The 14418-nt window shown below is 45.2% G+C and overlaps 1 protein-coding gene across 1 annotated transcript in view; it reads right to left on the bottom strand.

Annotated features, from left to right (window-relative positions):
* LOC115113322 (echinoderm microtubule-associated protein-like 4) overlaps positions 1-14418 on the bottom strand; it is a 54576-nt gene that overhangs the window by 27431 nt on the left and 12727 nt on the right. The window contains 6 exon segments of the mRNA XM_029640844.2: positions 852-887; positions 2633-2658; positions 2997-3137; positions 5604-5825; positions 6654-6795; positions 12058-12240. Coding sequence (XP_029496704.2) covers positions 852-887; positions 2633-2658; positions 2997-3137; positions 5604-5825; positions 6654-6795; positions 12058-12240 — 750 coding nt within the window.

Genomic DNA, 14418 nt, shown 5'->3' with positions numbered 1-14418 from the left:
ATGATGGAGGCCACTGTGTTCTTGGGGACCTTCAATACTGCAGAAATATTTTGGTACCCTTCCCCAGATCTGTGCCCCGACACAGTCCTGTCTCGGAGCTCTACAGCCAATTCATTCGACCTCATGGCTTGGTTTTTGATCTGACATGCACTGTCAACTATGGAACCTTATATAGACAGGTGTGTGCCTTTCCAAATCATGTCCAATGAACTGAATTTACCACAAGTGGACTACAATCAAGTTGCAGAAACATCAAGGATGATAAATGGAAACAGGATGCACTGGCTTTGTCATTATGGGATATTGTGTGTAGATTGATGAGGAAAAGGTTTATTTAATCAATTTTCAGAATAAGGCTGTAACGTTACACAACGGGAAAAAAGTCAAGGGGCCTGAATACTCTCCAGATGTACCGTGTCTGTGGTCAATAATTCCAGGAAATGGCTGAATTCGTTGAACTAGCTGAATTCCAGTCCAAAGTGTGTCTGTGGAGGTAAACGAGCGCCCCAGCCAGCAGACTCAGGACCAACCACCTTCCTCACATGACCAGAAGCAACCTGCCTGAGCAAGAGTGGGACACTTTTAACCAGACGACACTCCGCTAAGTGGCAAAGGCGGGGCAGGGCATACTGGCACAGCTATGCCCTTTATGTTGGGCATCGCCTGATGACAATAAATGGAGGAGGGTGAGAAAGTAGAGGGAGGGAGGGGGGGGATTGAGAGAGAGATTCTGTCTGTGTTTGACATGATAAAGAGAATGTCAGAGTTAGATAGACAAGCCAAAAAGCAGAGAGGGTGGGGCAAGCGCTCGTCCCAAGGCTGGCAGCTCTCCTCGCTATCTGACAACTTACCTGCTTGGCTGTTTTTCTCACGGGTTGACATTTTGGCTGGTCATGAGACAGAAACAATGTCACTCACACACAACGATAGTACACAGGGGAGAAGAGCTAGAATGATCTGAAGACAGCAACGATGACTAGTTGGGTCTACACAATAGGATGAAGGACTATGTGGAAGGAAAGGGGGCATGTTTGGAAGGAACAACAAGACGCTAAGGCTTTGAAATTACAGCTCTTCTCTTACCTAAAAAAGATACTCTCAAACCTACACAGTACAGCACAGCGTTTTCATAAGCCCAACAAGAGAACACTTTAGGGATATATTGCATCCTATTGTACAGCTGAATTAATAAACGATCTGGTCAACAGATGTGCCAATTGTGTGGGTAAACCGCAGTACACACAGTGGGGAGAGCAAGTATTTTATACACTGCCGATTTTGCAGGTTTTCCTACTTACAAAGCATGTAGAGGTCTGTCATTTTTATCATAGGTACACTTCAACTGTGAGAGACGGAATCTAAAACAAAAATCCAGAAAATCACATTGTATGATCTTTCAGTAATTAATTTGCATTTTATTGCATTACATAAGTATTTGATTACCTACCAACCAGTAAGAATTCCGGCTCTCACAGACCTGATAGTTTTTTTAAAGAAGCCCTCCAGTTCTCCACTCATTACCTGTATTAACTGCACCTGCTTGAACTCGTTACCTGTATAAAAGACACCTGTCACACACTCAATCAAACAGACCTGGTCAATGACCTGAAGAGAGCTGGGACCACAGTCTCAAAGAAAACCATTAGTAACACACTACGCCGTCGTGGATTAAAATCCTGCAGCGCACGCAAGGTCCCCCTGCTCAAGCCAGCGCATGTCCAGGCCCGTCTGAAGTTTGCCAATGACCATCTGGCTGATCCAGAGGAGGAATGGGAGAAGGTCATGAGGTCTGATGAGACAAAAATAGAGCTTTTTGGTCTAAACTCCACTCGCCGTGTTTGGAGGAAGAAGAAGGATGAGTACAACCCCAAGAACACCATCCCAACCGTGAAGCATGGAGGTTTAAACATCATTCTTTGGGGATGCTTTTCTGCAAAGGGGAAAGGACGACTGCACCGTATTGAGGGGAGGATGGATGGGGAAATGTATCAGGAGATCTTGGCAAACAACCTCATTCCCTCAGTAAGAGCATTGAAGGTGGGTCGTGGCTGGGTCTTCCAGCATGACAACGAACCGAAACACACAGCCAGGGCAACTAAGGATTGGCTCCATAAGAAGCATCTCAAGGTCCTGGAGTGGCCTAGCCAGTCTCCAGACCTAAACCCAATAGAAGATCTTTGGAGGGAGTTGAAAGTCCGTATTGCCCAGCGACAGCCCCGAAATCTAAAGGATCTGGAGAAGGTCTGTATGGAGGAGTGGGCCAAAATCCCTGCTGTAGTGTGTGCAAACCTGGTCAAGAACTACAGGAAACGTATGATCTCTGTAATTGCCAACAAAGGTTTCTGTACCAAAGTTCTGCTTTTCTGATGTATCAAATACTAATATCATGCAATAAAATGCAAATTATTTATTTAAAAATCATACAATGTGATTTTCTGGATTTTTGTTTTAGATTCCATCTCTCACAGTTGAAGTGTACCTATGGTATATACATTACAGACCTCTACATGCTTTGTGAGTAGGAAAACCTGCAATATCGGCAGTGTATCAAATACTTGTTCTCCCCACTGTAGCTCTAGCGGTTTCATTACGCGGCGGGGGATGACGAACTTAGAAGAGAGAGTATATTCACCTTGGCTGATCACTGGGTCTTTATGCCTGGACGAGAATGGAGAAATAACAATAAAAAAGGTCAGACTGTGACTTGAGACTACAAAACAAGTAAAGGTTATCTGACAGCTGGGCCAATTTAACAGCGTTCTCTATTAGGGAGGGACTTTGGATGAACACAATATAGGGAATTAAGGATGATATTACACTATCTGAAAAGGTACTCTCAAGCTAATGAATACCCCATAAACAAAATGCAGGCCAGTCTCACCTCTTAGTACAAAACATAAACCGGAATTCAATTATTGTGCATCACCGTACTTGCATTACACTTTCACACCTATGTTTACATCAGATTTGTGAAGCGCGTCCCATCAGCCACTCACTTGTCTGCGTTCTTCACCACCTTGGCCAGCAGTTTGGAGGTGGAAGCAGCCTTCACCAGCTTGTTCCTGCTCTCCTCGCCACTCTCCCAGGTACTACTCTGTGAACGCTCCATACCCGTGCCCCGCTTCGCACTGTGACCCCTACACACACACAGAGGGTACAGGGTGCACGCAAAAAAAAAAAAAAATGGTTTTATACCACAGAGACGGATAGAGAGGGGAAGAGAGAAAGACAGTTGGCTAGACAGAAAGAAAGCTGGAGAATGGATGAGTGCCATGGTGAGTTTCTTGAATTTGTTCAATTAGTAGAACTGTAAAAAGTGCATTAAAGTGTGCAACTGTGAACTACATTTTTTTTGGGGTTTGTTGCAGTTTTATGCCATATACATTAAAAGTACAGCCCAGAGCCTGAACCTGACCAGGCCACCAAGTGACCTGACAAGGAAAAGAAAAACACTGTACCTTTAATGCACTTAATTAAAATGGAATTATTTCACTCATGGTACGCATCTTTTTAGGGTTAATCTGGACCTGAAACAGACGTGCACAAATGCAGAGATACAGATGCCTCAGGAGGTACCCAGGTGAGTAGCAGGCAACCCTCAGGGGTAGAATCGATACCTGCTGATGTAGCCGGGCACACAGGGGAAAGCCCACCCCAGTCACAGGTTAGTACACACAGGCTGGCAGAACAAGTCAAACCCCTCCCCAAGCTTCAGCAGACAGAGGAGGTCAGTGAGTTTAGCTGTAAAAATCACACTGCAAGTAAAGTGAAGAATGGAAGGTTTGGAGAATGGCTAGAGCAGAGAGAGAACAGCAAGAGAGAGAGAGAAGGGATTGTGAGAGAAAGAGCGTGAAGAACATGGCGTTTTGTTCTACCTCCAGGGGGCCATAGTGACACTGAGGGGGCAGATAGGACTGGGGCTGAATGTTGGGGGAGCGGTGGTGGTTCAACTACGTTACACTGCTTCATTTACAGAGTCTGTACTCTCTCCTTATCTACTGTACGGTGAGGGAGAGACAGGGACAGGAAGAGAAAGACACCCAGACATCCTCTGCTTATTCTAACTGCCTGCATGGAATTTGGCGGGAAAACAACAACCTAGCCCGAACAGAATTTCTCCATAACCCTACTACACGCACGCAGTACTGGTACAGTATCATTACTCTACAGCAGATATGTAACGTACACCGAGTGTAGAAAACATTAAGAACACCTGCCCTTTCCATGACACAGACGGACCAGGCAAATCCAGGTGAAAGCTACGATCCCTTATTGATGTCACTTGCTAAATGAACTTCAAAATCAGTGTAGATGAAGGGCAGGGGACAGGTTAAAGAAAGATATTTAAGCCTTAAGACAATTGAGACATGGGTTGTGTACGTTTGTACGTCTTACCCACAAACGGCGTATGGTACTAGGAGCCAGGGACACCAGTTTGAGTGTGTGAAGATCTGCAATGTTGCTGGGTTTTTCACACTCAGTTTCCCGCGCGTATCAAGAATGGTCCACCACCCAAAGGACATCCAGCCAACTTGACGCAACTCTGGGAAGCATTGGAGTCAACATGGGCCAGAAAAACCTGTGGAACGCTTTTGAAACCTTGTAGAGTCCATGACCTGACGAATGTAGGCTGTTCTGAGGCCAAAAGGGGGTGCAAATCAGTATTAGGAAGGTGTTCTTAATGTTTTCTACACTCTGTGTCTGTTGGTTAAAAGCCCTGAATGGTACACTCACATCTTCAAAAACAGGAACAGACGCCCACTTGATACTTTCAATCCAACCAGAGGATTGAATAGCATGGGAAAGGACCATTTAAGAGGTAAATATCACCCTATAATACTCATCCCCAGAAAGAGCCCCGACTGTGCACTGCGCTGCTTAGAAGCCTGGCTCATTTCAGATTGGGACACACACACACACACACACGCCAGCGGATGAGTTTTCCGGGCTAACGTTCTTGGCACAGCAGCTGCCCTGACTAATATCCTGTCACTTGCCCAGTCTAATGGGCAACGGTGGGTTCACGGGTACTCTTTGTGAAACTTAATTGGTTCTCAATGTTTCTGAGAATAATTTATATTGATCTGTGTTATGGGTAATGAGTGCGAAGGCAGTGCTTCGATTAGTGAGAGCAGTCGGTCTGGAGCGTGTGTGTGAGAGTCTAGGGCTGGTGTGTGTGTGTGTGTGTATATGCATCCGAGTGGGTGTCCCGAATGGTACGAAGCACAGCTAGTACATGACAGATAGGGCCTCTCCTATTCCTAATGGAGAGAGGGCTCAAACTGTTGCAGATGAGTGCAGAAGGGTCAAATGCTAACCATTCCTACTAGTCTAAAAGAGAAGTGATGCAGTTTGAGAAGCTAAGGTCTGCAGTGGCGGAGTCTCTACAGGGAACGATAGCTGAAAGTACAGGTGAGAGACAGAGAAGAGAGAGAATAGGTTAATAACCAAAATGGGTTCAAAAATGAAAGCGATCTAAAGAAGCATGCCAACCAGTCAAAGGGTAAAAGCTAAAGTCATGAGCATTCAGAGTGTCGGAGGGCATTGCGTTGGTAAGGTGGGGGGGGGGGGCAATCGACGATCAAAGTGGGCATCTTAGGAACCTTTTGGCTGGGGAGGTGCCCTTGCTCTCCGGGGCCTGCCTTTGGGACTGAGGGGGGTGGGGTGAGGGGGGGTGGCTGGAGACGGAGGGGGACGGAGAGGGCTGTACGGGGCTGGCAGGGGAGGGTTTATCGTTAGCTTGGTTGGGCTGGGAGGGCCCCTCCTCCTTCTCCTTGATGCCCTCCATCTGAGGCTTGTCCTTTTTCCTCTCCGCTGTCTGACCGCTGTGGAGACAACCAGGGGGTCAACCAGAGGATAACCAAACAGCGGAACACAACCAGTGGAGCCATGGGGACACAACCAGTGGAGACATGGGGACACAACCAGTGGAGACATGGGGACACAACCAGTGGAGACATGGGGACACAACCAGTGGAGACATGGGGACACAACCAGTGGAGACATGGGGACACAACCAGTGGAGACATGGGGACACAACCAGTGGAGACATGGGGACACAACCAGTGGATACATGGGGACACAAACAGGTGGGATATATATATGAGGACAAATAGTGACAAATAACGAAACACAGGGGTATACACGGACACCGTTGACGGTAAAATGATCCTAGATCTGGGCAACTTCTACCCTCAGCCTTCACTACTGAGAGACCTGCAAAGCCTCAACTTCCTGCATAGGCAGTGAATAGCTGAGGTCAGTATATTTGATTAATATCTAGTTACTCATCGAGGACGTGCTCAGCAATGCTTAGCCATATGCTTAGCTACATGCTGTGACAGGTACTCCATCACTACGTCATTGTCCTGAAAGTACCAGGGAAGTGTATAGGCTTTATTCTGCTGAATCACTGCAAGATGCAAGGGAGAAAGTTAAACACGTGATCAACATTCAACAGTTTCTTTTCTGGGAGGAATTAATGTGGCGTTTCAAAGCAAAAATAAATATCAATACAGGCTCTGCAACAATGGCTGCCCATCTGATACAAGCAGGTCTAGAGTTGTGCAATGACTGTTTTTGAATGGTGTGTGTAGCATATGTAACTTTGTATGCGTGTGTGTAGTGTATGTAACTTTACGAGTGTGTAGTACCTCTTGGCAGCTGAGGAGAAGGTATCCTTCCTGGTGACGGAAACTGTGGAGCTGTCTCGGTCTCTGTGGCTGGGCTTGCGGCTGCTGGAGCTGCCGTTGGCGATGCAGGACATAGAGTAGGCCTCGCGCAGGGGAGTCTGGCCTACAATGGGCAGGAGAGAGCACAGTCAAGAGGGGACAGTAAAACCGACGCAGTATATACAAGTAACTGCCAAAACACTTGAGCAAATGAAGGATACAAAGTATATTGAAGGCAGGTGCTTCCAACACAGGTGCGGTTCCTGAGATGATTAACCTTGTATCATGCTTAGGGTCATGTATAAAAATGCCCAGTTGCCCATTATTTTGGCTACCGAGGCTAGAAGATCTCAGTGACTTTGAAAGAGGGTCTCAAAGGAGCATAGGGGGTTTAAATGGTGTGTGTGTGTCTCTCTCTCAGTCACCAGATCTCAACCCAATACTGGATAGGCGCCCGAGACAGTGTTTTCCACCACCATCAACAAAACACCAAATGATGGAATTTCTTGTGGAAGAACAGTGTCACATCCCTCCAATAGAGTTCCAGACACTTGTAGAATCTATGCCAAGAAGCATTGAAGTGGTTCAGGCGGCTCGTTGGCCCAACGTCCTATTATTTAAGACACTTTATGTTGGCGTTTCCTTTATTATGGCTGTTACCTGTACATCAGGATACAAATGGGAAGAAAGTTGATGTATAAGACCGAGAGAAAGAGAGCGAGACAGCGAGAGAGAAAGAGCACGTGAGAGAGAGAAGGAGACACTGTCTACTAGGGCTGACCCCAATTAGTCGACTGGTCGATAGGCCGTTGGTCGACCAAGATTTATTTTAGTCGAGGAGTAGCAAATACATTATTTATTTATTTTTTAACGGCACACGAGGCCCGCCTGACTGATTCGCACCCATGTCAGTGAACTAATCCATTGCAGAGGCTGAGACTAATCCATTGCGGGACCGCGTGCATGGCACAGTCCAAGAAGGGGAGAGTGGCTAAAATGCACGTCTCTCTCCAGAACGTTCTCTCTCTCTCCCCCGCCAATTTGTGCACATTCATTGTTTCATAACTTCATTGTGTGAATTGATTGTTAGTGTATATCAAGTCCCCATTGCATGCATCACCAGTAGTAGCCTACATTTACCGTTCATTCCTATAATTTCTACAATGTTTGTTTGGTTGTGGTCACTTCTGTTCATCCATTCACTATATTATTATTTCAGTCTTTTTACGGTTCTCATTGGCAGAGTGGTCATCGTTGTTTGCAGAGTGCACAACCTACGCTAAGTTTGGATTTATTTCCTTCCATTTACGAGTTTTGTCAATTTGGTCAGTCTTCTGTTTGGGGCACTACTGTCAATGTTGAGTAAGGACATGCACCTGATTACGCATAGAATTCGGACTATAGGCTACCTGGCCTGCGCGCAAATGTAGGCATATAGCCTAAATGTGCCCATTTGGGGATTTGAATGGTATTTCTGATAGGCTTAACGCACCACCACTAATGACCTGTGGAGCTTTTCAAAGTAATCTTTTCTTCACCTCAAACAGTAAGCAAACAAAGTCTGTTTTTACAGCTGTTGAGAATGACAATAGTTCCTCAATTGTATTTGAAAACTATTTATAGCCCTCTCCCTTTTCAATAACCCTTTCAGCGTGAAAGGGAAAAACGGTCATATATTTTATACAAGGTTGCAAGTTTGCTAGTGTGAGCTTCCTCTGGACCCAAGTTGATACAATGTTTCAAGTTCGCTGCAGACAGGAAATGCGTAGCCAATGCGATCAATAGGATATGTTCTACCTGCAGACCGCAACGGTTTTATTTGTTGTAGGCTATTCTTACTTAGTTGGCAATAGAAGGTACTTCTTTAGGTTTGTATCATTTTCATTTTCATTTAGATTACCCACATGACAATGACTTTGCGATACGAAGACGTTATTATAAATGAAATGAAACTGTTAGATGAAAAGGTGCATATGAAGACCATAACAGACACGCAGATTGGTAGAAATAGTAAGATAAAAATCGGAGTTCCACATGAGAAAAAGGTTGCCGACTCCTCGGGTAACCTATTACCGGAAGCTTCAGGAGAGAAACTGTCTACAGATTAAAGGGAGTGGGAGTGGTTGAACAACGGAGTATGAGATTATGACTGCTCAACAGACATGGTTGAAGAGTCTAATCCATGGGAGAACAAAGATTAGGGAAAGCAGATGTAAAAAGCATAACAAACATCCTTCCTCCCAATGAAGCTTCTATGCCACTTCTGTAAAAGGCACAGACACAACGGTAGCGTTTGCCAGCCGAGAACACTTAGCACCTCTGAACAGAGTGGCGGACGTCATTTGCAAGCCAATTCTACATGTAGAAACGACCAAAAAATGGCAGCAGTCAGATGCCGACGACGGGTGGTCCCCAAAACATACCGCACCGAAGGAACGGGCAGACACACAGCTGACCGTTCCTCTCTACGATGTGTGGGGGGGCAGGGTTATGTTTGGGGGCACGTGGCGCCCCAGTGAAAGCCTGAATCCGTGCCAGTGGGACAAGGCCCAGTTTCACGGCCCATTACCCCCCAAGCACAAACAGACACAGCATGGTGGAAGAGGTGGCCTCCCTACCCCATCCACCAGCCCCCACCACCTCCCTCCTCTCACCAGTCTTCTTCCCTCCCCCTCAACATCAAGACAAAAGACAGCCCGAGTGTGTTTGGGGAAAGACTGGAAATGCTGGTACACAAGGCCAGAGGAAGAGTCAACGAGTATAATGAGTGGTCAACCAAAATCAATTCCATTCTAGAGACTTCAGAAAGTATTCACTCCCCTTTCTGAAACCATGTTTTCACTGTGTTATTATGGGGTATTTTGTGAATAATCAATTTCATTTTAAATTCAGGCTGCAACACGACAAAAACGTGGAATAAGGCAAGGGGTATGAATACATTCTGACGGCACTGCATATCAATAATGACTGATGCCTTGCGAGAGGGAGGGTCTTCATCCATCAACCTGGCTTCCTGATCTCATAAACCTGTTTCTCTCCCATCGAAGCCATGTGATTGACAGGTTTGTGTGTGTGCGCGTGTGTGTGCACACATGCCTAGATGCATGCATAGGTCTGTAGAACTGGAGGATAGCCCCAAGCCAGAGTGTGTGTGTGTGTGTGTCTGCAGTGTTCATAGTGTCACAATTCGTATGCCTTCATATGCCTTGGCTTCATCATTCATGATAATACATTATTTGGAAAAGAGAAAGATTTGGGGGAAAGGAGGGAAAGAATGAGGGCTGGAAAGAAAGATAGGGGGCTGGAAAATGAGAAAAGTTTACAAAAATGAGAATGAGAGAAAGGGATACAGTGCTGGCCAATAATGCAAGTGATAGAGGGGAAAGAAAGACTGAACGAGAGAGGAAGATATTTCTGGGTCTTAATAAGTTAACAAGAGCAGGAAGGGTCCGTGTGCCTTCGTGCTCTCTGTGCCTTCGTGCTCTCTGTGTGTGTGTGTGTGTGTGTGTGTGTGTGTGTGTGTGTGTGTGTGTGGCAGTGGAGGTTTGCATACTCTGAAGAGTTGGCTTTGAAGTCAGAGCATGGGTGTCTGCAGAGAAACTAAACTGAACCATGTGATTTCCTTTGCTTCCTGTCTGCTTCAGTCCCAGATTACTGCCCACGCACCAAAAGAGCAGCACAACAGAGTTAAAGCACAGAAAGCTCTTCCACTGTATGTGCCAAACTGCCAATGCCATAACACATCAACTCCATAACATCAGTCAATGTCAATGTGCCAGGAGTGCTGATTAACTCACTAGAGTAGTACGCGCAAGCACACACAGCAAGGGGTTGCCAGGGGTCGCCGTTATGGCGATGGACGGTATTACGTAAGAGAGTGACGTCATAATGAGATTTTAAAAAAGGTGACCGGAACAAGGGATCAGAGGGGGCTGGAGGGAGGAGTGACAGATGATGGACGGAGGGGATAGGGGTGTAGTGGGACGTGGCACGAAAGAGCTAAGCAAGGGTGACACTGGGCGAGTGCAGTCACACAATACAGTAACTCCTATCCTGCCGTTCATATGCAGTAAGGGTCCTGTTCCAATACTTTTCAAGTGCAGCCTTATTTCCTTGGAGGAACTGTAATCTGACATGACTGGAAAAGTGAAAGCATTGAGATGGAAACTTTGCTCTCACTCTATACATGTTGGATCAGTGGTTACCTCAGGAAATGAAGGAAGGACGCATTTCAAAAATAAATAAATAAAGTATTCTAACGGGGCCAGGATCACTCTTTATCTAGGACCCATGCATGGTTTCCCAGCCAAGACACTACCCAGAGAGACACATCCACATGATCATATTCAGTAATTGGTTCCATTGGAGAAAGTAAAATATCAGGAAAAGGCTGCAGAGTCGCCATACACACAGATAATGTTCCACTTTCCACAATTAGGCCCCCCCTGATCACACACACACACACAAGATAGAGGGTCTTATTGTGTGCAGATAGACAGGACTGAAGTTAGTTAGCCAGGCTATAGGTGAGTGAGTGGTGGTTATTACTGAAGCCCGATTACAGAACCTAGATACTCCCCAATGACCATGGGCACGACACACATTCTCTGTCTGTGTTGCTCTCTCGGTCTCAGCCTCTCTCAATGCAATTTCCTTCTCTCCCTTTCTGTCTCTAAAATGGAGCTCAGTCACCTTCTTTCTCGCTCTCTTTCCCTCTGAGAGCTGGGAATTCCCTTCCCCTCCTCTCTGTCCTACTGCTGGCTGGGTAGATCAGCCTCCACTTTATCACTGAGCATAGAGAGAGGAATGGCTATGGCACGGTGTTCATGTGTCAACCAGAGGTTGGGTTATCGTGTGAGAGGAAATGGAGCAGAGTACATTTGTCATTGAGAATATAGTGTTAGATTGTGATTATATGGGATGTGTAATCATGTGTTGCTGTGTGTAGGTGTGAGAGGCTAATAAAAGCCAGGGGTCAAGGTTGGAGTGGCTCCATCCTGAACTTCCTTAACGTAAACAAGTGGAGGAATACAGGACAACACTCTCTTCCACAACTACGACCTGGTGAAGAAATGCAAGGGAGAGGAGAGGGGCTGAACGAGCCACTGGGAAAGTGGAGATGAATGGAATGTCCATTGCTGGAAGGAAGTTATGGTAAATGGAACAGAAGCTAGTGCAGATGGATTTGACAGTGCATGACCAGCTTATGGTGGGGAGAAGGTGCTTATAAAACTGTCCTTTGCAGGTATTGAGAAACTACCCATGGAGATTTCTGAGGGTTTACAAAGACCTGCAGATTGCAGGTATAATCATCATTTCATATAATCATGAGAGTGCCTCAGATGGTGACAGTGACGACAGAGACAGTTCAGGGGTGACTGACTACCTTTGGTGCTAGTCTGTTTCTTGGCGGTGGTGGCCGTGTCCTCGGAGAGCGCCAGGCGTCGCAGCACGTCGGCCAGCGCCGCCTTCATCACGGTGATCTCATCCTCTTGCTGCTGGACACGCAGCTCCAAAGACGACAGACGGTCCTGCACATCAGACGCACTCGCCGCTGAGATACTGTCATCTACAGAGAGGAGACGGGGGTTAGATACGGTAGACAACACACGTTTAGACATCCACCCACCAAAAGAGACCCACACAAACAGTTTGGCCTTACCCAGGCCTCCTTTAACGTGTACAATCACATATTTGTGATCATTGTTGAATGGCCCCCTGCGGCGTACCATCGCAAATATGTGATTGGAACGGTAGCAACAGAACGTGTGATGCAACAAACAGATTGCGCTGACAAAAAAAATGAAGTTAGCGACCCAACAGCTAGACTTCAAAATGTACCACTTCTCTGGTGAGGGCAAGGGAGAAATGTAATGTTGTTCAGCTAAGCTAACAGCAGCTACATTTTTTAAAAATGTTTGTTTATGTTTGACAAGCAAAACCTCCCTCATCACAGCATTTCATTCACTATAAAACAAAAATAAACAGTCAAACAGTCAAAGTCAAATATGGCTGCACACATTGCCCGAAAAATATGAACTTAGTTTGGCTACTTTTCAGCAATCTTCAATGTACGTGTTACAGTGTATACAAGAACAGGAGCACATGGCTTGACAAGTCATTTACACTTTTTGACAAATCACAAAGCAAATGAAATGTTATCACCTCACAGATCATGACCCCAAATACAAGCCTACTGCCTACTCTAGCCATAGCGTGAAAGCTAAACAGGGTTGCCAGATTCAGGTGACCCCATTTTAGGGGGGGATTGTGGGAGGAGTTAATTTAATTTGTGGGGGATTTCAAGTCTATGGGGGGGGTAGAAAAGGGGGACGATATCATTGGGGTATATACAGGAAATATTACTATGATGAGGGATTTATCAATACATGGGGGGGCAAACACAGAAGTTTATAAGCTAAATAAAAACAAAACCACTGGAAAGGGGGTCTGAGCTGGCAACCCTGAGTAACGATAGTTCAATCTAAGTCAGTCGAGTGAACTGACTTATATCCCTTCACCTCGTTTTGATATAACATCTTTGGTCTGACAGACATTTACGTGACAACCAGAATGCATTGTATGTCAACAAACATGGAGCCACACATATCTGGCATTTAACTTAGCATTAGCTCATCATAATCAGTACAACCATCCAAAAACTATTTTACACACATCATACGTGTCCATTACAATATATGCAAGAATCAGAAAGATTTATTTGTCACCAGTACTTGAAAACATGAGAATAAAACATTAAATACTTCTGCTCCATACTTTAAAGATAACGTAATAAGGCACTTACTTTGATAGTAATAATAACTTTGGACATGGTGTATGTTTCTAAGGAAAACAACAATGAAGGCAATGTGTGTGCCAGCCAGAAAATGTGCCAGGGGGAAAAAGTTTAAGTTATTTTCTGACTGGAGATGCGCAAATGTTCGCATACTTGATCTGGCTTGGTTTGAGGGCAGCGTGGGTTAACTGTCCTGCTGCATAACAATCACATTTTGAAACCGTGAGTGCATAATTATTATATATTTTATCATCAATCACTCTGGGGCGACCGAGATATTTGGAACTCATGCATGAAAAGACTCCATAATGTTTCATCTGTAGGTGCTACAATGCAAACAATTGTGTCATATGAAGTTAGCGCTTGCTCTGTAATGAGTAGTTTATGAATATTGAAAATATAAAAAACATTTGATTTGCAAAATTGTTCAATATATTATTGAACATAAAAATAATCGACGGGCATATCATAGTTCCAGAGTTGGATTTCTGCTCATCTGTAAAGGCGTACTTGTCGCACCTGGTGAATTCCCTAAGGCCCCACTGTGAAAAAATATGGGAGAAAAAGAGTGGAAAACACAGGCATGAGGGCTTGAAAGCTGCTGAGGATGATAACTGACTCTATAGCCACTCCTATCCATCATATCTTTAATCTGAGCCGAAATAAAAGTGTTTGTGCAGGGAAGCCAGGCATTCCGCTACCCAAGAGTGGTAAAGTGGCCTTTAGTGGTTCTAACAGCAGCCGTATCAGCTTGCTGCCAGCTCTTAGCAAACATTTGTAAAAAATGGTGTTTGACTAAATACAATCCTATTTCTTTGTAAACAAATTAACAACAGACTTCCAGCATGCTTATAGAGAAGGGCACTCAACATGTACTGTACTGACACAAATGACTAAGAAATTGATAATACGATGATTGGGAGAAGTACTGTTAGATTTCAGTGCAGCCTT

This window comes from Oncorhynchus nerka, linkage group LG28 (genome assembly GCF_034236695.1).
Source record: "Oncorhynchus nerka isolate Pitt River linkage group LG28, Oner_Uvic_2.0, whole genome shotgun sequence".
Classification (NCBI taxonomy): domain Eukaryota; kingdom Metazoa; phylum Chordata; class Actinopteri; order Salmoniformes; family Salmonidae; genus Oncorhynchus; species Oncorhynchus nerka.
Note: the sequence above shows the minus strand (reverse complement) of the source record. Positions and strands in the feature narration are given on the sequence as shown.